The following is a 23025-nucleotide window of genomic DNA, read 5'->3' on the forward strand; positions in this document are numbered from 1 at the left end:
TGTAACAGGGCAACCGCGCTGTTAGCAGACCAGGTTAACAGTCTGTTATCGCTACCGGGCTCCGCTCTCAGTTAACAGCCAGGTAGAGCGCTCACTGAGAGGGGACTCCACGATCCACACAGCTCTCGGGTGGCTGTTAGCAGACCAGGTTAACAGTCTGTTATCGCCATCAGGTACCGCTCTCAGTTAACAGCCAGGTAGAGCGCTCTCTGACAGGGGACTCCACGATCCACACAGCTCGCAGGTGGCTGTTAGCAGCCCAAGTTAACAGGCTGTTATCGCCATCAGGTACCGCTCTCAGTTAACAGCCAGGTAGAGCGCTCTCTGACAGCGCATTGAGAGCGGACTCGCGCTGTTATCACGATCCACACGACCCACGCAGCTCTCGGGTGGGCGTGGCTTGTAAGCGAGAACTCACACACTGCTAGTTACGATCCCACCCCCGTCTCGGTCCGCCCTACTATAAACAGGTGCGTTGTGGATATAAAAAACATGTGATTGAATGAGGAGTAGAGCAGATCAGAACAAGCAGATTTCCTCATCTTTTAAATGAAGTGGATTCCATATGGTTCCCCGTTTAATGGCAGATCGCCTTTATGTTAAAGTTCTGTGCCTCAGCAGCATCTGATGTGTCTTTTAAACTGTAATTAAAAAGCATTTCCAATTGCCGACTCAATTACGAAGATGGCTTTCGCCTCAGCTGGTGTCTAATTAGCTGCCAGCTGAAGCCCCGCCGCTGTCCACAATCAGGTGGTATGCTAATTTCAGTGCCCCACACACACACACAGATACACCCGCATACATACAAACATACACACACGCAGACTGCGGCTCGACTGGACCTCATCTAATTGAAAAGCCATTAAAAAGCTTTCAGCTGCTCATTATACATTTAAATATTCGCTGTTTTTATTTGTATTTTTCGGTGCACGAATACATATCGTCTCCGTACCCCATCGCCCATCCCCCCCATCCCTTCCGAAACTCCTTCGCCCCGGGTTACGCCTACCTTCGCCTTCGTCATACATATTCCAAGTTATTTCGAATGCTTTTGCTCTTGCTTTTTTAAAGTTCATCAAAAAATTATTACAAGCAAGAAAAAGTCTGGAGAGCAGATGGGTACCGACTGGAAGAGTACCCTGGATGGGGCAGATACTGAAGAAAGTACCCACTGTATCTGTATCTGCAGATAGTCCACTATACATAAGATACAATTAAATTGAGGAATGTCCAAGTGGGTTTTTCTCGATTTGTAAACACGATTTCCACGTTTACAGCATACCCTTTTTGTCATTCAAGTACCCCGCAAGACTCTTCCGCACAGATACGCGCAAACACATGTTTGACATGCATTTATGCTGCAGGTAACCTGCCCCCTGCCCCTTGCCCCCTGCCCTTTGCCATTCGCCCTTTTCCATATTCAACAGCAGAGGGTGGGCGCTGTTTTAATGCATTGACTTCATCCATAAATTCATACGAGCGGGACACACATTGCAGTCAAACAGCTGACTTTTAATGCCAACTTTTGGAGAGCATTCCGCCATTCCGCCACTCCTGCCACTCGCCCGCCTGCTGGGAGGAAGCTGCAACAGAGAAGGCGGATACTTAATATGAAAATTGGCTTAGGATTCCCATTTCCATTTGCAACAAGAGTCCAAGAGCAAGTCGCAGCTAAGAGCCTTGCCACATTGAAAATGTATATCCAATGCACATCGAAATCCCGCGCTGACAACCCGGAATCGACCTGTTTGGTGGCCCGGTGACCGCTAATGCCATAAACGCCCGAAACAGATTGCGCAATTATGACAGGCAGCTCCAAGGAGGGGGCTTTCCGGGGCCATAGAGACAGAGACAGCAACAGACTCGCACGCATTCCGTTAAGATTCCCCGTCTGTCTGCTGCATGGGGCAGGAAAGGCTTTAAGCCACTTAACGAGATGAAAGCGTCATCAAGTATGCAATGCGGAATGGAACGGAACGGAGCGGAACGGAACGGAAGACAGGTCCCCCGAAACAGAACTAGCGATTAGGGGTGGCATAGAGGGTTGCCATAGAGGGGTGTGGGGGATGGGCAACTGAAATATTAATAATTTTGTGCGGGCCGAAAGCGAAACTAGACCAGAAATGGGCCGACAGGTGTCGTGCCTGGCTTACACAACAATAAACAAAGCATCGGGGAGGGGATGCGCTATGGGGTGGGTGGGTGTCAAAGGTCACAGGAGGAGTAGATGGTGTAGAGGGCTACCAAAGCGTCGCCACCTGCGTGCCTGAGACCTGGAGCCAGCTGTTGGACTGCTTTCCGATCTTTGGGGAAATTAGTTTAAAAGGTCAAAGCCAGCTGGAAGGAGAGGCACAGGCCGAGGCAAGCGCCAAGGAATTAACTGCGTAACTAACTTGTAAACTGATTATTTATGATGCCAATTGAGGAGAGCGATGCTCCTAGTCCTAACCCGCTCCCCTGCTCCCCCCTCTCTGCCCCTATTTTACCCGCAAACAATTTTATTACACTCGCTCGGCGGAAAATAAAATTATAAATTGCACTAAAAATTAACAACTTCACCAACAATTCCACTTAAAATGTTTATTGCGCTCATTAATTTTTTGGTTGTTTTTTGGAGAGTTGTTGTTGTCGGTGGCTGTCGGTTGCTTTTTGGCCAGGCCAATACAATAAAAATAGAAATGGCAGGAAGCACAAGTCGAGCCGAAGAGGAGGAGCAGCAGGAGGAGGAGGTTGAGAGGCGGTGGCGCTGGCGGTGGCGGTGAGGCAAGACTCAAACGCAGAGGAGCTGGAATAAGTTGAGGCTCTGAAATTGCATTAAAGTTTCAAGAGCTTTAATTTGTGCAATTTTCCCTTTATCCCTCTGTCTCTGTCTGCCGCTGACTGTGTCTGGGACTTGGCTTAATGAAAATTCCGAGCAGGCAAAATATAATTTATGCCTTCTATATGCTTTATTGAGTGCGATTTATGCGACACCAGGACGACATCGGACGCCCGAGTCAGCCAATTCACTTCGAACACAATTGGTACAGTGGGTCTGGTTAGTTTTCGGACCACGGAAGGGAGAACTCTTGGCATCGAATCTGTTGGAGTAAATCGAAGCGATGGCTCTCCGAAAGGACTCTGTATCGTTCCTGAATCCTTCGGGTATAACCATGGTTCAATGCTCGGGCATCAGTCCCCCATTTGAATACTCTCTCGACGTACTGTCTCTTCTGTGTGCAATAACAAGGACATCATCAACACATTGTTATTGTGCATAAAATATATGCACGTTCCGACAAATATGATATAAAATAAATGCAATATTAATATTAATATTAACAATGCCGCCGCAGCGGACTGGGTGGGGTGGGGGACACTCGTAAATAAAGGCGACTTAAAGGTTTAATGAAGCGCATAAATAAAATATGTAAATAAAGCTATTTTTATTTGGCAGCCCGAGTGGAACAATGCCCAGTCATGGCCCAGCGAAAAGCAGATCAAAGCATATCCCAGTGATTCCCAGGATGGAGGAAGTGAGAGGACGACAGCCTGGCTTCCCAAGACGTCATGCAGTGACGTCCTCCCAGGGACATGTCTGCATCCAAATATTGCTAGATGAGCGCCAGGAAAGTGCAAGACATATCAGGAGAGACAGCCACTGCAGGAGTGAAGCTTCCATCGAACACCTCCGTATCCTCCGTCTTGAAGAGTGAAAATTGGGCCGGAATCTTAGAGCAATGTCTCTGTCTTCTTGCGAATTGCCTTGGCCTGGTTATTAGAGACGAATGGAAGGGTTGTGCCCACAAAGTGCTGGCCAAAACCTGGACAATAATCGTAATACAGAGGGAAAATGTACTTCTTTTTGCAATGTAATTCAAGAAATGATGCGGTTATAGCATTTCTATATTTTAGATTATTAACAAATGGATCCGAAATGGTTATACATAATATATCAGCATCATATATACATATGTACTTGCTGTACCACTGGATGGTTGGATTTTTCCAATAACTTATTCTATACAAGTGCTTAGGCAATTTATAATTGTGAATAAAGCAAAGTAAAGTAAAAGATGGGAAATATTCCCATTACTAAAATTAGTATAAAGTATTATCCTCTTGAATTTGAACACTTGCGATTATGGGAGTACCACTTCATAGGCGACTTCTGAGGGGAAACGCCTGTAAGCTGCTAAAAACACACGTAGGACAGCGACAGATGTGGGAGGCCTAGACCACGATGCGCCATTAGGCCCGGAAAAGGAGAAGCTGGGAAAACTACAAGATGAAGATATATGTATGTACAAGTGTGTCTGCCTGTAAGTGTCTGCCGCCGTCCCTTTTCGAGCTGGCTCTTTCTTCACTTCTTGGACTCTCTCTCTCTCTGTCTCCATTTGCTGTGTGTCTCTCTGTCATACTCTGTTGCTTTCTCCTGTCTTTTTCCGAGTGTGAATTGGTGCTAAAGTGTAATGCAGTCAACAAACCAAAGGAGAGGGAAGCAGTGCTCGGAATCGAGTGCCACATGCAGGAGACCCTTTGAGAGAGAGAGAGAGAGAGAGGGCTAGATATAGAGCTGCAAGTGAAAGGAAAGATTCAATCGAATGTTGAATGAAGCAGAAGCAGAGGCGCCACTGAAGGATTAGGCACAGGTCAGAAAAATCGTCAACGAACAGAAATAAATGAAAATGGAAACACGGATGAAGGCCAAAAACACACGAATATAAAGAATTTTCCTTCCTTTCAACTAAAAAGATCTCTAATGCTGATCTTTACAAAACCAGCTCCAACCCAAAAATCCTACATCTAATTCGAATCTGCATACAAAATCTTTCGGGGTGAAAGATTCATCGATCCACTGATCCAGCAACAACTCCTCTACAGAGCTGACCCCGCACTTTGAATACTAAGAAGGGTACATACGAGTGTGTTTAGTATATATTGTATGCGTGATCAGTGATAGCCGTTGGTATTCGACGATTGGCCGTTCTGAAGCTTGTCCCAGTTCTTAGTGCCGAAGTCGTGGAGCAAGGAGTAGAAATTGCGCACCTCGCGGACAATGTTCTGCAGAAATAATATATTAATCTGGTCCATCTCGACAACAAATTGTCCGCACTGCTCCACGTGCGGATACTCGGACGCTAATTTAGCGGCTTTAGCACGCGTTTCGAAGTACTTCGGAATCGTTTCGAAGTAGGCATCGGCCTCTGACTGGACCTTCACGATTTCTTCTTGGAGATGGTTCTGTATGGAGACGCCAAGGCTGTCACCGGACACTGTTTCCGGTATCATTGACGATACCCACAGATTGAAGAGATTCGCTGCAAGCAAAGGCAACAGTTCGTAGGAGTAGGTGTCCCCAGCAAAATATGTATGCTACTTACCATTCGCTATCAGAGTGCGCAGGATGGGCTTGACCACTTCCATCATCTCGCAGACCGCCTTGCCAGCCGAAGGCAGGACCGGAGTGCCTTGCTCCTGCTGGACCTCTTTGAACATCGGCGAGTCGAGCAGCTCGTTCAGCTCGGCAATCTCCTTCGGTAGGTCCTTGGCAATCAGCTGCGTTCCCAATTTGGCAACTAACGCCTTAGGATACGTGATTGCGTTCTCGGACATCGACGACATTGTCGTGAGTATTGTAATTGCGAGATTTGTTGAAAATGTGCAACCACACGGCAATGAGAGAAGTTTGGAGGTATTATTTAGGTATTGAGTGCACTGAATATGTGTGATTTTCGAGATATTGCCTGAAAAGTTGTCAATTCTAACGCCGATGCTATTTATTCTGCCACGTGCCTACTATCGCCCAAGCTGAGTCAACGATTTCATATATCGATGTTTCGAATAGAAAAATTGTATGTGCTCAAATGCGAAAAAAATGTATAGTCAACTGAAATAAATATAAACTTGACTACTAGCTCGATTTCGTTCCTGCTGCTTGTCGATTTAAAGAAAATCCAATTCGTTTTCTACAAGCGCTAGTGGGTACTCCAGCTATCGTTGTTTTTGCCATTCCTATCCGAGTACCTAGTTGTCATCGCTAGCCTGTTGTGGAAAATATTTTAAGCCGAATAAGCGCTGCTATCGTCGGAGACTGGTAAGTTATCGGAAAACACATAAACATAAAATTACGATTTACTGTACAACTGCAACCGTTTCATTTGCAGACAAGACACCAATAGAGGAATCCATCCAAGATGTCGCACACCATTCTGTTCGTTCAGCCCGGGGCTCGCCCGGAGACTCGCACTTACTGCGACTACGAGAGCATCAACGAGTGCATCGAGAGCGTGTGCAGGTCCTACGAGGAGTATCTGAAGCGCCGCAAACCCAAAAAATCGACCATTACGTACGAGATCAGCCAGCTCTTCGACTTCATCGATCGGCTGAAGGACATCTGCTGCTTGGTGTACCAGAAGACCACCAAAACCTACGCCCCGTTCAACAAGGAGTGGATCAAGTCTAAGATCCAAGAGCTGCGTCGCGAATCGTCGCACAGCGCTTGAGACGAGTCCAGGGATGCTGCACGACGAAGTAACCAACAAAAACACACGCAAGACAGTGAACACACCACACAGAAGGGGAATCATCCGGGGGCAACACATAATCATCATAAGCAGATCAATGACACAAGAAGAATTCAAACAGGAACCACAGTCACACCAACAATCAATCAAATGTATTCCTTACTTAATAAGAAATAATATAATGTAGAAACATAATGTAGAATGCACTACCGTTGGCTCCATGCAGATCAGTACGTCCTTGTAGACCTGGAAAGAAAAAGTAGAACAATATAAAGACAACACGATTGTGTGGCAATTGGTCTCAAATATCACATGTCAATGTTCTTATTAAACCATTTGCCCGCTCTTTAAATAATTGCGAAAGAGATACGTTTATGTGCCCGTCTAGATTTGCTTTAGGCAGCCAATTCGTTGAGCACTTGAGCACGTTGCGGACATCCACTGTGGGGAAATCCAAAGTAGCTTCTATATATGCTTCACCGATCTGGCAACCCAGTAGAAACCCGGTTTTATGCACATTCCAATTATTTTAAGGTGTTAAAATGTCCAAAAACCCCAGGAAAGAGTTGCCATAATTCCTCAAGAGAACTACAAAGACTCTGACGGCTGTGGCAGCTCGTTTCTTTACTTGCCAAAAACTTCGGCCAATGACCGTGGGCCTGGCAGTCCCGCCGTATGCTTATGAGGCTGCACCAAGCTCGGCTTATGGTGCACGTTCATTGGGCTCTCCACCAACCTGCACTACAGACTCTTTACCGGTCGATAATACACCGAATTTAACCAAAGCTCAATAGCGTGATTAGGCGACAACTTTTAGGACAGCTTCGGTTTTCCACTGCAGCCTCAACCTTTCTATGGCTGCTCAGACACACAGGTCTACAAGGACGTAGGGATCTTCTTAGAGACAAAGGTAAGCTAGTTTATACATTATATTATTTCTTGTAAAGTAAGGAATACATTTCATTGATTGTTAAGTGCTTCAGACGATGTTGGATGTGGCTGTGGTTCCTGTTTGATTTCTTCTTGTGCCTTTGATGTGCTTATGATGATTTTGTCTTCTATTTGGAGCATTGATTGCCCTCGGATGATTCCCCTTCTGTGTGTGCTCACTGTCTTGTGTGTTGTTTTGTTGGTTACTTCGATGTCCAGCATCCCTGGACTCGTCTCAAGCGCTGTGCGCCGATCCGCGGAGCAGCTCGTAGAGCTTAGACTTGATCCACTCCTTGTTGAACGGGGCGTAGGTTTTGGTGGTCTTCTGGTACACCAAGCAGCAGATGTCCTTCAGCCGATCGATGAAGTCGAAGAGCTGGCTGATCTCGTACGTAATGGTCGATTTTTTGGGTTTGCGGCGCTTCAGATACTCCTCGTACGACCTGCACACGCTCTCGATGCACTCGTTGATGCTCTCGTAGTCGCAGTAAGTGCGAGTCTCCGGGCAAGCCCCGGGCTGAACGAACAGAATGGTGTGCGACATCTTGGATGGATTCCTCTATTGGTGTCTGCAAATGAGAGCTTTGTGTACAGTAAATCGTAGATTTATGTTTATGTTTTTTCCGATAACTTACCAGTCTCCGACGATAGCAGCGCTTATTCGGCTTAAAATATTTTCCACAACAGGCTAGCGATGACAACTAGGTACTCGGATAGGAATGGCAAAAACAACGATAGCTGGACTACCCACTAGCGCTTGTAGAAAACGAATTGGATTTTCTTTAAATCGACAAGCAGCAGGAACGAAATCGAGCTAGTAGTCAAGTTTATATTTATTTCAGTTGACAATACATTTTTGCGCATTTGAGCACATACAATTTTTCTATTCGAAACATCGATATATGGAATCGTTGACTCTGCCATCTCCAGATTGGGCGATAGTAAGAACGTGGCAGAATAAATATCATCGGCGTTAGAATTGACAACTTTTCAGGCAATAGCTCGAAAATCACACATATTCAACGCACTCAATAACCAAATAACACCTCCAAACTTCTCTCATTGCCGTGTGGTTGCACATTTTCAACAAATCTCGCATTTACAATACTCACGACAATGTCGTCGATGTCCGAGAACGCAAGCCCGTATCCTAAGGTGTTCGTTACCAAAGGGGGAGCGCAGCTGTTGGCCCAGGGCTTCCCGCAGAAGATTGTCGAGCTTAACGAGCTGCTCGACTCGCCGATGTTCAAAGAGGTCGAGCGTGAGCAAGGCACTCCGGTCGAGGTCGAAGGCCAAGGCGATGGCGGCTCCCATGATCAGCCTGAAAAGAAGTGTTCGTGCCCAGTTCCTTGCACTAAGGCGGTCTGGGTGATTGTCCAAGCGGCCAAGCCCATCGTCCAAGCAATGCTAGCGAATGGTAAGTGAAGGGCGTGGCACATCTTGCTGGGGACACCTACTCCTACTAACTGTTGCCTTTGCTTGCAGCAACCATCATAAAGAAGTGGGTAGCGTACATGGTAGAGAAAAACGTGCACAGCACCAGCCTTGCCGCTTCCATCCTCGACGATGTCCAGAAAGCAATCGGGAAAATCCATTCGGAGGCCAATGACAGCTTCAAACAGATCTCGAAGTTCCACGCCGTGCGCGCCAGGCGCCCTTCAGATGTGGCGCGTTATCCGGGCGTCGAGGAGTGCCGCCAAGATATTTTCGAAATTCTCTGCGAGGTGCGCAAAGTCTACTCCATGCTTATCGAATTTGCCGACAAAGACTGGAACAAGCTTAAGGATTCCGACACTTTGTAATTATCCATCCATGATACATGCTTATGTACATATGTATGTAGTATGTACATGTATGTAGTGTGTATGTGTTTTCCCTGTTGCAGATCGCTTCGGAGCAGGATTGGGCATCATCAAAAATAAAGATACAAAATTTGGTAAAAATCAACAAAAATTATCTGATTTCTTCTTTTCAAAAACCAATCACGAAATATCAAATTTATGCATTTCAAAAAATTGTTCAATTGCTTTTTGGCATTCCAACTGTTCGGTTGTTGGGTTTTCCTTTCTGGGAAAGCTTTTAAAATACCATTCGGTGGAAAAGCGCCTTTAACTGCCAAACTTTTCCATTAAAATGCTCAATACAACAACTGAAACAACAATTATACTGAAAAAAAAAACAACAAAAACGAAAAAGTTGCAGGCCACGCCCACTGATGTTGAAAAGAAGGCGCACGCCAGAACTTTGGCGACCACCGTCAAATGCACTTCAAACTCATTTCATTTGGAAAATAAAAACCTGAACCGAGAACTAGGATAAAAGACAACGGCAACCGAACCGAACTGGAACCGAAACCGAAGCGAACCGAACCGAAAGCGCAGCACCAACAACAACAACGACAACGACAACGGCACTGGTAGCCGCTGACGCGAGCGGCGAGAGCGACGAAAGCGGTAAAAGCGGCAAAAGTTAGTTTCGGAAACTGCTGCTGCTGCTATTGTTTTTGTTGTTGTTGTTGTTCTTGTTGTTGCCGTCAAGTGCGCGTGACTTTTTCGGGAGCTTCAACAAATTTCGGTTGAATAATTTAATTGTTGCCAAAAGAAGGGAGACGAACAGACAGAATGAGAAAGAGAGAGAGGGAGGGAGAGTGAGTGAGAAAGAGGAATGGCGCGGATGAGAGGAAGATGTGAAAACCTTGACTGAAGCCAGCAGCGACATCTGCAGCAGCAGCGGCGTCGCGTCGGCGGGAATAAAAGATGCAGAGGCGGCAGCGCAGCGGTGAGGCTGTATGACATTCTAGTTAATGACTAAATTTATTAATTAAAAAGCCCTGTGGCACAGTAAAGTGGTTGGAGGCAGAAAGGCAGCAGTTCTCAGATGGGTTTACTGCTTGCTAAGCAGTAGAAGTTTGCTTCTTCACTTCACAGACAAATACTACTTGCTAACTGGTGGTACTGCTTGTACCAGTCGTATGCAACTGCAGCATAGATTGTCAGTGGATTTTAGGCCCAACTGTTTTTCCATTCAATTTTTTCGGATTATTTTTCTATAGTTTTGCATAATCCTTGCATTAAAATGGTATTTATTTTGTATGTATAAATAAATTAGTTAGCCAACAACTACGCTTCGTAGGGCAATCCTTAAAGAAGTTCAGTCAATATACACCGACTTATGTTATCTTTCCAATTAATATTACCAATTTTAGCATTTTTTTCTGTATATTTTTATATATTACTAAATAATGTCTTGCCATGAGACCATACGCGTCACTGAATAAAGCCTGTGCTGTGCTGTGGAAGCAGTGTCATACAGACTCGACTCAAGCAGTGCGGGCATCAGAAATGAGAGCAGCCACCGCAACTTTTCGTTCTCTTTCCTGCCCCTCTCCTGCTTCATCGTCGTCTTCGTCTTGCCGCGTTCGTTCGCTTTTGGAAATAAGCGCAAATAAAATATGCAAAAAGGCGTAGCGAACTTTATGATATTTGACTTTGTGGAAAGGAACGCCAAGGAAAAAACCAAAAACGAAAATTCCAACCGAAAAAAAAACGTAGAAAACTTTTATTTTAAGTTCAAGTTAACTTTCTGGTTAGAATGTTGCGGGGTAAAGGCACAAGGTGAGGGTAGGAGAGGGAGGAATTATTGGGTGGAGGCATCGGAAGGGAACATGGAAGGAGGTTGGCACAGGGGCTGGCGATGGTCAAGGTGTGGAATGGCTGATACCTAAAGCTGAGGGACCCTTTCTCTGTGAATGCCATTAAATACCTGAGGAGTGCAGGGGGAGTGCATATGTCCACTGAAAGGTCTGCTCTCCCTATAGCCAGTATACCCCATAGACCCCTATTGAAAAACCCTTGTACATTTATCCAGCTATTCCTCACCTGTTTTTGTTTCTTTCCTTCTTTCCTTCTGGCCTCCATGTTTCTGGTCTTTTGGGCAGGATTTTCATTTCGGAGGCAAAAGAGCAAACGAAACGAAACGAAACGAAATAATTTATTTGCAAATCAAAGTTGGCAGCGCGCGTTGCGTATATTAGCAATGTGCACTCCCAGTCCACACACCGCACACCACACACCATGGATGGGTGGGGGTGGGGGTGGGGGCAGGGGTAGCCATGTTTTCGGTTGGGTTTTCCTAGTCGAAAATTTAATTTCCCAACTCTCTCGCGCTCTCTCGCTCTCGCTCGCACTGTGTTTTATTTATGATCTTGATATGCTTATTCGTACCTTTCTGCAAGTTTTCACAATTCGACTTGGAGTCATATTTCATATTTCTTTTCTTTTAGTCGGCAAAAACTTGGCCAGCTTTTCATGCTGTGCGGGGGGGCGGGGGCAGGAAGTGGAGGCGGGAGCCTGCTGGTTTTACCTTTTGCTACCTTTTAGCCAGGTTTTTGCCTCGGTTCTCTGCAGCTCTCCCGCTCTCCGGCTCTCCGGCTCTCCTGCCTTTAACATATGACTTCCGTAATGTTTGCGTGCACAATGAATAACTTACTTCTATGTTATCCTTTTGTGCTCATGCTCCTGCTCCTGCTCCTGCGTGTGTGCCAGTGTGTGTGTAGGACAGAGTGGTTCCTTGCTTGGTTAGAAGTGTACCAGTGTACGAGTAGGACCACGACTACGACTACGAGTGGGAGTACATTCTGGAGCCCTGGCCCCAGCTGCGCTTTAAGTCATAATTTTGCATGCAAGCAGCTGTCGCTGCTTAAAAATGTAAGCTCGGTTGCTCCTAGATTAAGTTTGCCCCCCCCCCCCCCTCCTGGTTGCCCTGCCCCACTTTCAGACGCCACTGCCATCTCCATCCTAGACAAACAATCTGAATACGTTTCCATCAGTAATGAAAGTCATGCAGAAGCATGGCCACGTTGTTTAGCTTCTGCTGAACCGAAAAACTTGTGCCATCACAAATATTTTCATATTGCAGTGCCAGTTGCTCGGGGGGTATATTGTGAGTAAAAACACCTTTCTTCTGGTTTGCTGTGAAATAATAAGATCACTTTCCGGGATAACGAGTCGGGAACAAGCAGACTGATGCCTTTTCCGCATTCACAGCTTAAATATGGATTTGGATGTGGATTTGGATTGATTCTGCTGCTGCACAATCAACCAAGAAACAAAGACAGACACATCAAACGATTCCACACATGATTCCTCGGCTCGTTAGCCCTTGTTCTCCATTGTTTTAGCCATTGTTTCAGTTGTAATCAGCGAGTTTTGGGCCCAAATTACATTTATCAGCAGAGCAGCAACAGCAAAAGCGATAAACAAATTACGTTTCTTTTTGCAACTAATCAAAAGTAATCACTTTGCAATTTCGGCTCGGCTCGGCGCTCTCTCTGACAAAAAGACAAACAAAAAGTGAGCCCCCCACCCGCCCCAACCGGAGGAAAACTCCTGACACAAGGAGGAGACCTTTCCGGAGGGCTGGGGATCTGTTGCTGGGCGAAGAGTGGGCTGCCATCAACAGCTGCCATTTGCTGCTGGCATTCAAATCAAGAACAACAAAAGTAAGACAGCAAGCGATAGATTTTGGGACTGAAGTTTTGGATACCCTAGAATATGCCCTGATGCCAGATTTTGGTTCGGAAAGCCCAAGTGGATATGGATATACCCGTTCGGAATGCCCTCTGCAAGGGTATAACAACAGAGGAGACACTTTTCCGCCTATCCAGGAGATGCCAGGAGATGCCAGGAGATGCCAGGAGACGGCAGGAGACGGCTGGTGGGGGGAAAACATACGCGACAAAGTTCGACAAACAAAATCATGATAAATGAACCCAACCAACAGGCAAACAATCCAACAGAGAGAAACTGAGAAGCGCACGGAGAAAGCCGAGAATTCTCTGAAATGTGAGCCGAGAAAAGGGGCAAAACTTTTCCCTGTTGCCTCTGGATGGGTGTATGGGTGTGTGTGTTTTTAATTTGACAAAAGAGCGCAGGAAATTAGCGGGAAAAAGGGCAAGAAAAACACAACTCGCTGATTGAAAGGGGTTAAGCTTAGGCAGAAGAGAAAGGGAGAAAGTAGGGGGAGGCGGTGGAGAAAAGTGCCACTGATATTAGCTATGCAACATTTATATTAAGAAAATAACCTGCGGGCTAGACAAAGTTTAGGCATTCGTACAGTGAGAGCTTCATAGAAGGATTGGAAGGAAGTCCTTGCCACAGAGCAATTTTTTGGTCTCCTCTTCTTTAAACATCAATAAAAATGAATTTGTAGAAGGATACCATAGGCTTCTTCGACTTTACTGCTACTTTAAGAGCGATTTTTAAAAGAGAAATAGTTTTATCCGATAAATATAGGAATTTTCTATAATTTTGGCTAATTTTTATAAGCCTCAAATTTGCTTTATAAGATCTCTTCAAAGGTACACAATTATCATACGCTCTTTTCTTCTTAGTTTTTCGTTCGATTGTGGCCCTACTGTATCTCCCCCCCTCTCTGAGTACTGCCAGACAGCCTTTTGTTTGCTCAATTGACGCAAATAATCCCAGGAGCTATTACAAAAGCTAATTACAAGTCTCTTCGGCCCACAGCCAAGTAATTATGTTTCCGAAAAACATTTTGGGTAGAGGCTGGTCAGGGCCAAAACGATACATTTTCCCCCACCATTTGGCAGCACGCATAAATTTCCACACATTTTCCACGCAGTGTGGCCGCGGGGGAAACCCCGCAATATATGCAATATGCATATGCATTAGAACAGTTATAGCTGGGTGTTGATGGCGGTGGGAGGCGGCAGACAGAGGAGGCGGAAAATGCATCGATGAGAGTGCCACTAAAATATTTCGCCAATTAACGACCTACGGAATAGGCCGGGGATAAATAATGGCTGCTGGCCATCGCTGCCCGCCTTCGAGCGCCAGAAATGCACAAATGAATGCCAAAATGTTGTTTTAATTTATTCAATGCAAAATCGAGAATAGTTTACCACAATTCGATGATCAACTAATCAAAAAGTGATTGGAAATTTAATCGATATAAAATTAAATGCAGAAAAAGGAGAGTATTTGCTCTGCAAATCTGCGAATCTGAAGAGCAAATCAATCTCACACCTGGACTGAACAACAAGCCATGCGATTGCCATATATTTCCCTCTGTAAGCTTCCCTTTCGCTTCTTTGCCTACCCCGGATTCCCCACAGGTCACGACCCTCGCAATCATAATTCAATAACAATAATTCCTACGCCGTCATTAGGGCAGCAACTTCAGCAACTGTCCATCAATTAGACACGAGGAAAGCGGAAAGCTCCGTCTCGGAGCTCGTCTGGCGTTGGGGCTTCAGCGACTTTCTGACCCCAGTCAGGTCGTGCCAAAGGGCGGGAGGGGAGGCGGAGAGCGTGTGCTACCTGCGACTGTCGACTGTCGACTGTCCGTGTCCATTAATGATTGAAATGTATTCAATTGTTTGATTGACTGAAGGACTGGGAGAGAGTGCGAGTGTGTGCGAGAGGGGGCGTGAGAGAATGACTGACTGACTGAGTGACGGAGTGGATGGGATGGGATGGTCAGGGACTCGAAAGGACAATCCATGATTAATGACTTTCAGACATTTGGTGATTTCTTTCCCTTGGATTTTCGGATGGAAATTAAAAAATTATTTGACCCAAAATTTGCTTCGAGCAAAGTGTAAACTGTGTGTGTGTGTGTGTGTGGGAGCCATCATTCATGGCTATCGTTATCGAATTATGCGGCAATTACTTGCGGGAATCCCATCCTGCTTCTCTCTCTCCCTCTCTCTCTCTCTCTTTGCCTCTCTTGTCCCTGTCTGTCTGTCTGTCTGCTTAGCATTTGTCAATCATTAATCAAACAATTTATGTTAATTGAATTGACGTCGATTTATGGCAATTTTTCAATCAGATTTCAATTCTTGTTCTCCCCTGCCCCACTGTTCCCCTGCTCCCCTCTTCAGCTGTCATTTTCGTATTGATTTTGCATAAAAAATAAACCCCAACCGAACCTCCAGTACGAGTAGTGATGGCGATGATGATGGCTCGCTGTGACAATAAAATGTCCGCATTGCCAAGCCATGGCCCATCTATGGCCCATCCATATCCCATCTATGGCCCATCCATGCCCCACCCTTTCCCCATCGCCATAAACCGTGTCGTGTCTATAAATGCACGGGCATAAGCGCTTTAACTGCAGTTTCGCTGACAGACAGTGCGTTGCGTAACTATAATGCAGTGGAAAGTTGCAATTTCGTAGATTTGATGGCTATTCAGAAAAGCTCTAAAACACAGGGATTTCAACGATTAAACTAACGGCATTTGGGTTGATTTTTAAATGCGGTTTCCATGAAATTATTCGATAAAAAAAGGTATTCCGAGTGGAATTACTGGGGTAATATAACTAAAAATTAATAGAACTGCAGTTGGGATTGCACTTCGGCATTCCATTCGATGAATGACACAGTTTTTTGGCTTATTAGTGCCGTATAGTAGGGCCCATCAATCGATTGGCTTCTAGCTTCCGGATTACAGCTCAACAATTGACCCAGTTAACCGCACACAACCCCCGAAGCAGAGACCCCAAGCCGACAGGGGAAGGGTCCAAATTTAAGTTTACCGAAACGTAACGGAAGCCCCTCTCTACTCCTTCAAGCACACATCACATCCCTCCCATGTGGGCACCCGGTGTGCCCATGCATATTTGTTTAGCTTGATTACAGACCAAATGTGATTTAAGGCACGTTAAACACACACAGACACAGAGACACCCCCCACCCCCCGCCCCAGGAAGGATCCTCCCGTCTGCAATCAAGGCTTAGACAACAACAATTGAAAGGCAGTCAGACGGACAGGCGGAGGACACTAAGTGGAGTCGAGTCGTGTCCTGCGGTCAGCTGCAGTTCCACTCTATCCTCCCCTGGTCCCCTCCCCCCTCAACGCCGATGACCCCATAAAATATGCAAGGGCACGGCACAGAGATGCGCATACACCCCCTTTCCACTGGGCAGCGTTTAAGTGGCATTTGATTTGGACTTGAAACAGCACACAAAAATATTATTAAAGGATCCCTTAACAAAAGCCGGAAGCAGTTCAAGAAGCAGTGCAAGCAGTGGTTAAACGTTCAGCAATCGATCGAAATTCTTGCCTCGAACAATTTCAGATTTCGAACCAAATTAGAGCCCAATCGGTAGGAGTATCCGAGAACAGCAGAATCCCCTCCGAATGATTGATACACAATTGCAAAGACACACACGAATCAGAGCTGTATGCTCGGCGAGGAATCCCGGAGCTCAAGCATCCCCCCAGTGCGGATTCGCAGTCCCTCGGTGCAGGATGCAGGCCAGTGGAAATGCAGAATTCCAGGAATGCCGCAGAGAGTGCCGGAGTGGAGTGGCGTGGAGTGAAGCGGGATCTGGGAGTTGTTGCTTCTGTTGTTCCTGGTGCTGGTGCTGCCGGGGAGGCCGCTGCAACCACAGCCAAAACAAACCCGGGGAACAAACACCAACACTCTGTGCCACCAGATATGTAGCCCTCCCTCCCAGAGGCCCCACCTCTGGAGGAGCAGCAGCAGCCAGTGGGTTGTGCTCTGCCTGTGGTTCTGCATGGAGGCGCCACAGTCAACTGATGTTGATGCCACCCAGTTAACTGGTTGTTACCTCCGCCTCTCTGCTGCACTTCCCTGAGCGTAGAGTTTGTGGTCTCGTTTTGTAATTAAGTTGAAATTTCTCCCTCTCCTCCTCTCCTCCTCTCCTCCTCTCTTCCCGTCTTTCTCTGCTTCTCCTGCTGGAATGACAAATCGTTATGGTTGGAGAAACTTTAAGTGCTCGGGGCACGGTATTCATAAAAAAAGATGAGCAAATCCTTTGATTTGTGTGCGTGCCGATCCCAAATTGCTTAATCTCCCACCGCACGCACATCGGGCCCCATCGGGCCACACCGGGCCACTTGACCCAATTTTTAATCACTTTCCAAGCACACATGCTAACCCCTGTCCTCTGTCCCCTGTCCCCTGTCCTACGTCCATTCGGTCCGCCGTTCCGGCATAAATTTGTGTCTTAAAAGTTGCCTCGTGGCCCAGGCAAAAGTTTCGGCTGCACGTTTTAAGCTGCCCCAGCAGATTCGGAGTTGGAGTCCGAGTCCGAAACAAGCTTAAAAATCTGTACGAAGCCAAAGCGTCACAAAGGTAAACTCGCCCCAGAATCGGTTATTCGAGATGGGATTTTTCAACTGGAGGGCAGTAATCGTTTGAACGAAATATACGCCTTTATGCGGGAATGTTAATTATAGCAATTTTTATTGATTTTCGGTGTAATGGAGATTTACAATAGCTCTGGGTTGGCTTTGAAGACGACGAATTATTGAGACGAAGGCTGCCAGGTGAATAAAGAGCTTCCTCTCTCGGGCTTCGGCCGGCTCTCTCTGACGACCGCTCTCGTGCTATATCGCTCTCGCGCTCTATCGCTGTTGCGCTTTCGCGCTCTCGTGATCTGTTCTCTCGCTATCGGTTTAGCAGACGCGAGCGTTGAGAGAGTCCAGCCTTCTTACCTACGAGAGAGTATACGAATACATATGTACATACATGCATATATACCCGCCTTTTGAAGCCTGTTAAACACTTTTGAATCTAGTGAACTTGCGGTACGAATTATTAGCTTAATCCAAAGACTAATACTCTCTATAAGTCTACTGTCTGCTATCCTGTGGACTGTTGTGTACCACTTTGTCTTCCAATCTTTGGACTATGAAAACTTGTCACTTTACCATCTCTAGTTCCATTTGCATCTGTGCAAATTTCTAAGGTAATTTCTGTGTTACAAAATATTCTAAAAACACATTTGCCGACTCCCACAACAGGGGTCGGGAGGGGAGGGGAGGGGAGTGGAGAGGCGTCCAGGCCAATTGTGTGATCCCTGTTCTGTTCCTGTTTTCAGTTGTTGTTTCTGTTGTGTTGTGTGGGCGTAAAAAGTTTTTAACAATAATAAGCAAATGCCCAAAAGCAAAGCCAGTGCCAGAGCCAGTGCCAGGGGTGGAGTCACTGTCTCCGTCTCCCCGTCTGTTCCTGCCCCCGCTCCTGCTCCAGTGTTGGGCTACAATTGCCAACACTAAAAATCCAACCAAATATATATTTCTCTGCGGTGTTGTTGCTGTTGTGTACAAATACGATTAAATATGGCAAAAGTTGTGCGTACACACACGTCGGCAATTTTATTTAGATTGCGAAAGGACCAAAAACACAGCCAGGAGCCAGGAGCCGGTAGCCAGGAGCCAACAGCCAGCAACTGAAACAGGAGCAATGACAACGACACATTGAGGTCGGTGTCGTGGGGCCCTCAAAAGTTGCACGAATGTGTGGGTGTGTGTGTGCTAACAAGGCCAACACATGTTTTTCTGTGTGTGTGTGTGTGAGTGGGGGGGCCAGGGCCAAAAGCACAGCAATTCTGTTAACAATTTTATTATTAAAATGATGTCAGTGTTTCAGTGTTTGTGCGGGCGCCGGGTGTCGCCTCCTCCTGTGCCCAACAATTGACCACAAATGCATTAGTGGCGGCCTGCTGCTGCCACTGCTGCCACAGCTGCTCTGCCACCACTTTTCCACCTACTTTCCAAGTCGAATTATACAAAAATTTCAAAGCACTCTGTGTGCCTGCCGCCTGCATGGATAAATGCAAATCTCCATCTCCCTGTCTCTCTCTCTCTCTCTCCCTCTGTATGGTAATCCCCGGTTGACCTACAAGGACCTACGGTGGACAACCTTGTTGCACTGCTTGCACTCGCAGACTAATGCCTTAATTGATATACGTACGTACTTTGCTTCATTCAGTTTTCTATCGTTTGGGGGTGTTGAATCGAAAATGTTTTCCATTTATTGATTGAAGGTGGGATCCGCTGGTGAACTGCTGGGGCTTATCCTTACCCAAGTGAGCTCCTTGATTGCATCCATCCTGTAGTTGGATCGGACTTAAAGATGAGTACTTGGAAGCCTTCGAAAAATCCCTATGTTGAAGCCCTTTAGGAGGTTTTTCCGCTCTCCTGTAAGTAGCTTCCTTGCACCTGATAAAAAATCTATAGATATCATTATCGTAGCATTAAAAATTCCACTTTCTCTGGCAGAAAACGAAAGTTTTCCCCTAGTATTTTCGTCCTTACTGGCTGATTGTACCACCAACCTTTGGAGCCGTTCCAACAGCAGCAGTCCTGCGTCCTGCGTCCTGAGTCCTGAGCAGTTATTACATTTTACTTATTGCATTTTTGCGCTCTTTGCATTTGCACTGGAGCTTGCAAAACGATACAGGACCAGGACTGCTGCAAAAAGGGAAAGCGGAGCCCCAAAGAAGATGGAGAAACGATGGAGGAAGGCGGGCACGAGTCAGCATGTGGCTCATATGACATGGGGGCGGTAGGGGGGCACCCTCCAGCCGAGCTCGGAGTGCACTGGGCCATTGTTTGTTTGTTTTTACAACTCTGATTGAGGTGAAATTGCATATTTCTGTGCGCTTCTTTCGTTTCATTTCATTTCATTTCATTTCGCACAGAGCTGCTCCATCTCCAGCATCTCTACCTTATCGTACTTCCTCCAGCTCCAGCTCCTCCTCCTCGTCCTTCTCCTTCTTCTCTTTTCAAACGTTTTATTGAATGTCGTTTACCGTTTGCATTTGCCTTTGCCTTTGCCTGTGCCTTTGCCTGCCCCACATGCCCACACCCTTCATCCGATGCCACCTCCATCTGGCCTCCCGTTTCGGCCAAGACTTATTTCGTCGTCTCCCGACTCCTGGCCCCGCCCTGGCTTTGTGTTTATTGTGCGAATAAATGTCGACAATGGAGTAATGTTCGTGGGAGCGATCAGAAATGCACATACGAGTGCCATGCTGAACCTTAACGAGATAGAAACGACAGGGGAAACTTTATGGGAACTAAACGGAGATTTAAGACGAGGATACGAGGGTACATACACATGTATGGATAGTGGCCCAAATGGCATGTCTATAAAGTAGGTTTCGGGCAGATAAAAAATAACACCAAGTGGCGGCTATAACTTTGCGAGTCGCTGAGATTTCGGACAATGGATGGGGATTCTCAGGAGAGGGGAAAGCAGAGGCTTCAGTTCTCAATACTCTACAATCTTTAAGGGTTTACCGATTTACGGGCTGAACGGAATGGGATTTCGACAGGCCCTGAGGGGACACTCTCTGCAACCGAGACTTAACCCAAAGACCGGCACAACAGAGTAAAACTCAAAAGGAAAAACCCCAAACAGGCTGTAGGAAATCGAATTTCCCAGTAGGCCTTTCCCGATACGTCGGGCTCTATCGATAGATTCCCAGTTCCAAAAAACTAGCGTAGCCGACACGTAGCACGAAGCAACAAACCGAAAATAAAATATAACTATAGATAGCTAGAAATAGTAGAAAAACATGCAAAATTTAATAGAGAGCCCTGCTCTCCTTTCGATCCTGAAGGATCCGCGTCGGAACTGTGGGGAGATTCAGGGGGTAAGCGTTGCAGAGTCGCGTTCGGACGTGGTGAAAAGTGTGGCTGGCGGAGGGGTTCAGCTCAATGCCAATGCCCAGGTCTTTGTGCCCCGCTCTGTGGCAGCCAAGGCGCAGGAAGCAGATGCCCCCATGGATCTCGACGAGCTGAAGCGTCACTTCGAGTTCAAGGACGAGAAGCAGAAGAAGACGATGCTGATCCTGCCCTGGCATGGATTTCCGAAGCGACCAGAGAGTTCAGGTGGGTGTGGGGGGAGCGCGATGAGTTGAGGGTTTTTCTGTATGGACTTTCTCCGTTACCGTTAGCCAATCCCAAACACGTCACGCCGATGGCCAACGAGGATCACGCCTACGAGATCAAGTTGGGCGGCAAGCGGGCCAGGAAAGCGAATGCCTGCGCCGAGGAGAAACGCCTCAAGACCAATCAAAAATCCGCCGAAGAGGCAGTCTCCACTGAAGACGGCCCATCGCTTCCAGTAGATCTCACTCTGGAGGAGAAGCGTCTGGAGCAAGGACGAAAAGTGGCCCTGGAGGCCCTCAAATTGGTGGAGCAGCGCCGGCTGCGCGACCCCAGCTTTGGCCCCTTCAAGAAAACGGAGGGCGGAGCGGTCATTCGACACATCTCGCGTTCCCCAGTGCGATTCACGAAAGTCGAGCGGGAGCGCGTGAGTAAGCTGCGGGTCGACAAGAAGGAGAGGATCGAAAAGGTCCTGAAGGATATGTTGCAGAAGAAGAAGCCTCCGAAGCTGTATCCCGAGAAGTGGCAGAAGGAAGCCCGTGTACAGGAGGAGGGCGAACAGCAGACTTGCCAAGTGGAGAAGCCAAGCAAGGCTAAGCGCGAGAAACAGTCGAAGCCAGAGCCGGAGGTGCCACAGGAGCAACAGCAGGAGAAGCCGCCCCAGCAGCGTATGCTGCAGAAGCGGTACTTCGGGCTTCAACGTGCCACAACGTCCAATGCCCAGGCTGAGGCTGAGCTGGAGCCACAGCCACAGCCACAGCCACAGGGGGAGAAGGAGCCGCCGGCTGAGGCAAAGCAGCAGCCCCCCCGACGTTACATACCCACAACCAAGGAGTGGGACGAAAAGTGCCGCACACGCCAATTGGAGCGTGTGAGGGTCTCCGACAAGGAGAACGAGAAGTCGAAGTCAAACCAGAACCAGAACCAGAAGCCATCTGGGACCGCCAACAAGCCGGTGCTGTGGCGCGCCGACACCAGTCGACCCCTGACAGTGTCCAACTCGGCCAAGGACTCCCAAGAAGTGATCAAATTGGAGAACCCGACCCTGGCCCCAGTCATTCCACGCTACGTGCCACCGATTCCAGTTGCCGACCCAGCCGACGTGGCCCTGACCCGACTGCTCCACTCGGAGAAGCGTCGCGGCAATCTCACCTATGCCCAGGCCCTGCTCAAGCGTCCGCCCGGGGAGGTCGATGGCTCCACCAACCCCCCGCTGAACAACGTCGTTCGCTACTCCGTCGAGGAGCTGCTGATGCTGGAGCCCCAGCCAGGCCAACTGCTGCCACCGATCCTCCTTGGGACCTCCAAAGGATTGGGATGTCTCCTCAAATAACTGCGATCGAAATATCATCTTGGAGGGAGCCTGCTGCCTTCTGCCTGCTGCCTGCAGCATGCAGCCTGCAGCTCCTTCCTGCCGCCGACACTTTATTTAATTTTATTTGGTTTTGTTCTCAAGTTTGCTGATTTAATTTTGCTGATTTTTCTTCTGTCATTTTCCCCTTATTTTTCCCTTGATGGCGTTCGGCATCAGATTTTCTTTAAGTTTGTATCAAATTAGGGGAAAATGCAGCTATATAATGTAATAATAAACACAATTGCAATCTTAAATGGTTTAGCTCCTGAAATTATATGCAAAGTGCGAGAAGTAGAAGTAGGCGGGCCGAAGCCGAATGGCCCGCGCCCGAATGCAAGAGAGGCTTTGATTAGAGCGCGACAGATCAAGAGAGCGAGAGAATAGTTCAAGGTGGTCCGCGTCCAAGCGCTCTAAGTTGAGCTGAGACCCGAAAGAGAGTGAACCACCCACCTTGTATATTTTCATCATGAGCGAGAGAGCGAATAGAGCGAAAGAAAGAAAGGCGCACGATGAAGACGCGAGAGATCGGCTGCATGGGCTGCTCCCGTGGGCGAGAATATACTTATGT

At 47.2% G+C, this 23025-nt stretch overlaps 5 protein-coding genes across 6 annotated transcripts; 3 read left to right on the forward strand and 2 right to left on the reverse strand.

The window, feature by feature from the left end:
* Positions 1-4899: 4899 nt before the first annotated feature.
* On the reverse strand, positions 4900-5825 carry LOC6903267 (proteasome activator complex subunit 3-like). The gene is made up of 2 exons (XM_002132930.3): positions 5364-5825; positions 4900-5300 (listed from the first exon to the last, which is right to left on the reverse strand). Exons 1-2 carry the CDS (start codon positions 5602-5604, stop codon positions 4933-4935), a joined length of 609 nt encoding a protein of 202 aa, XP_002132966.2. The 5' UTR covers positions 5605-5825; the 3' UTR covers positions 4900-4932.
* Positions 5826-5923: 98 nt separating this feature from the next.
* Positions 5924-6701, forward strand: LOC6903268 (protein enhancer of rudimentary-like). Of its 2 annotated transcripts, none has more exons than XM_002132931.3 (2): positions 5924-6076; positions 6152-6701. In XM_002132931.3, exon 2 carries the CDS (start codon positions 6177-6179, stop codon positions 6483-6485), a length of 309 nt encoding a protein of 102 aa, XP_002132967.2. In that variant the 5' UTR covers positions 5924-6076; positions 6152-6176; the 3' UTR covers positions 6486-6701. The 2 variants fall into 2 exon arrangements, with proteins under 2 accessions (XP_002132967.2, XP_033236149.1); XM_033380258.1 differs by having other exon boundaries at positions 5928-6076; positions 6147-6701.
* An 805-nt stretch (positions 6702-7506) lies between these two features.
* LOC6903269 (protein enhancer of rudimentary-like) lies at positions 7507-8209 on the reverse strand. Its single transcript, XM_002132932.3, has 2 exons — positions 8072-8209; positions 7507-8005 (listed from the first exon to the last, which is right to left on the reverse strand). Exon 2 carries the CDS (start codon positions 7978-7980, stop codon positions 7672-7674), a length of 309 nt encoding a protein of 102 aa, XP_002132968.2. The 5' UTR covers positions 7981-8005; positions 8072-8209; the 3' UTR covers positions 7507-7671.
* Positions 8210-8302: 93 nt separating this feature from the next.
* Positions 8303-9389, forward strand: LOC6903270 (uncharacterized). Its single transcript, XM_002132933.3, has 2 exons — positions 8303-8853; positions 8922-9389. Exons 1-2 carry the CDS (start codon positions 8553-8555, stop codon positions 9236-9238), a joined length of 618 nt encoding a protein of 205 aa, XP_002132969.2. The 5' UTR covers positions 8303-8552; the 3' UTR covers positions 9239-9389.
* Positions 9390-20690: 11301 nt separating this feature from the next.
* Positions 20691-22711, forward strand: LOC6903271 (putative uncharacterized protein DDB_G0271606). Its single transcript, XM_002132934.3, has 2 exons — positions 20691-21106; positions 21172-22711. The coding sequence occupies exons 1-2, from the start codon at positions 20791-20793 to the stop codon at positions 22434-22436; spliced, it is 1581 nt and encodes a 526-aa protein (XP_002132970.2). The 5' UTR covers positions 20691-20790; the 3' UTR covers positions 22437-22711.
* Positions 22712-23025: the final 314 nt, after the last annotated feature.

This window comes from Drosophila pseudoobscura, chromosome 4 (genome assembly GCF_009870125.1).
Source record: "Drosophila pseudoobscura strain MV-25-SWS-2005 chromosome 4, UCI_Dpse_MV25, whole genome shotgun sequence".
In the NCBI taxonomy this organism is placed as follows: Eukaryota; Metazoa; Arthropoda; class Insecta; order Diptera; family Drosophilidae; genus Drosophila; species Drosophila pseudoobscura.

Bases quoted from the DNA above. Each gene is read 5' to 3' on its own strand.
- LOC6903267 (XM_002132930.3), bottom strand. From the start codon at position 5,604: ATGTCGTCGATGTCCGAGAACGCAATCACGTATCCTAAGGCGTTAGTT. The intron at 5,301-5,363 runs GTAAGTAGCATA...CTTTGCTTGCAG, and splicing joins GCGCACTCTGATAGCGAATG to CGAATCTCTTCAATCTGTGG.
- LOC6903268 (XM_002132931.3), top strand. From the start codon at position 6,177: ATGTCGCACACCATTCTGTTCGTTCAGCCCGGGGCTCGCCCGGAGACT.
- LOC6903269 (XM_002132932.3), bottom strand. From the start codon at position 7,980: ATGTCGCACACCATTCTGTTCGTTCAGCCCGGGGCTTGCCCGGAGACT.
- LOC6903270 (XM_002132933.3), top strand. From the start codon at position 8,553: ATGTCGTCGATGTCCGAGAACGCAAGCCCGTATCCTAAGGTGTTCGTT. The intron at 8,854-8,921 runs GTAAGTGAAGGG...CTTTGCTTGCAG, and splicing joins CCAAGCAATGCTAGCGAATG to CAACCATCATAAAGAAGTGG.
- LOC6903271 (XM_002132934.3), top strand. From the start codon at position 20,791: ATGCAAAATTTAATAGAGAGCCCTGCTCTCCTTTCGATCCTGAAGGAT. The intron at 21,107-21,171 runs GTGGGTGTGGGG...CGTTACCGTTAG, and splicing joins GAAGCGACCAGAGAGTTCAG to CCAATCCCAAACACGTCACG.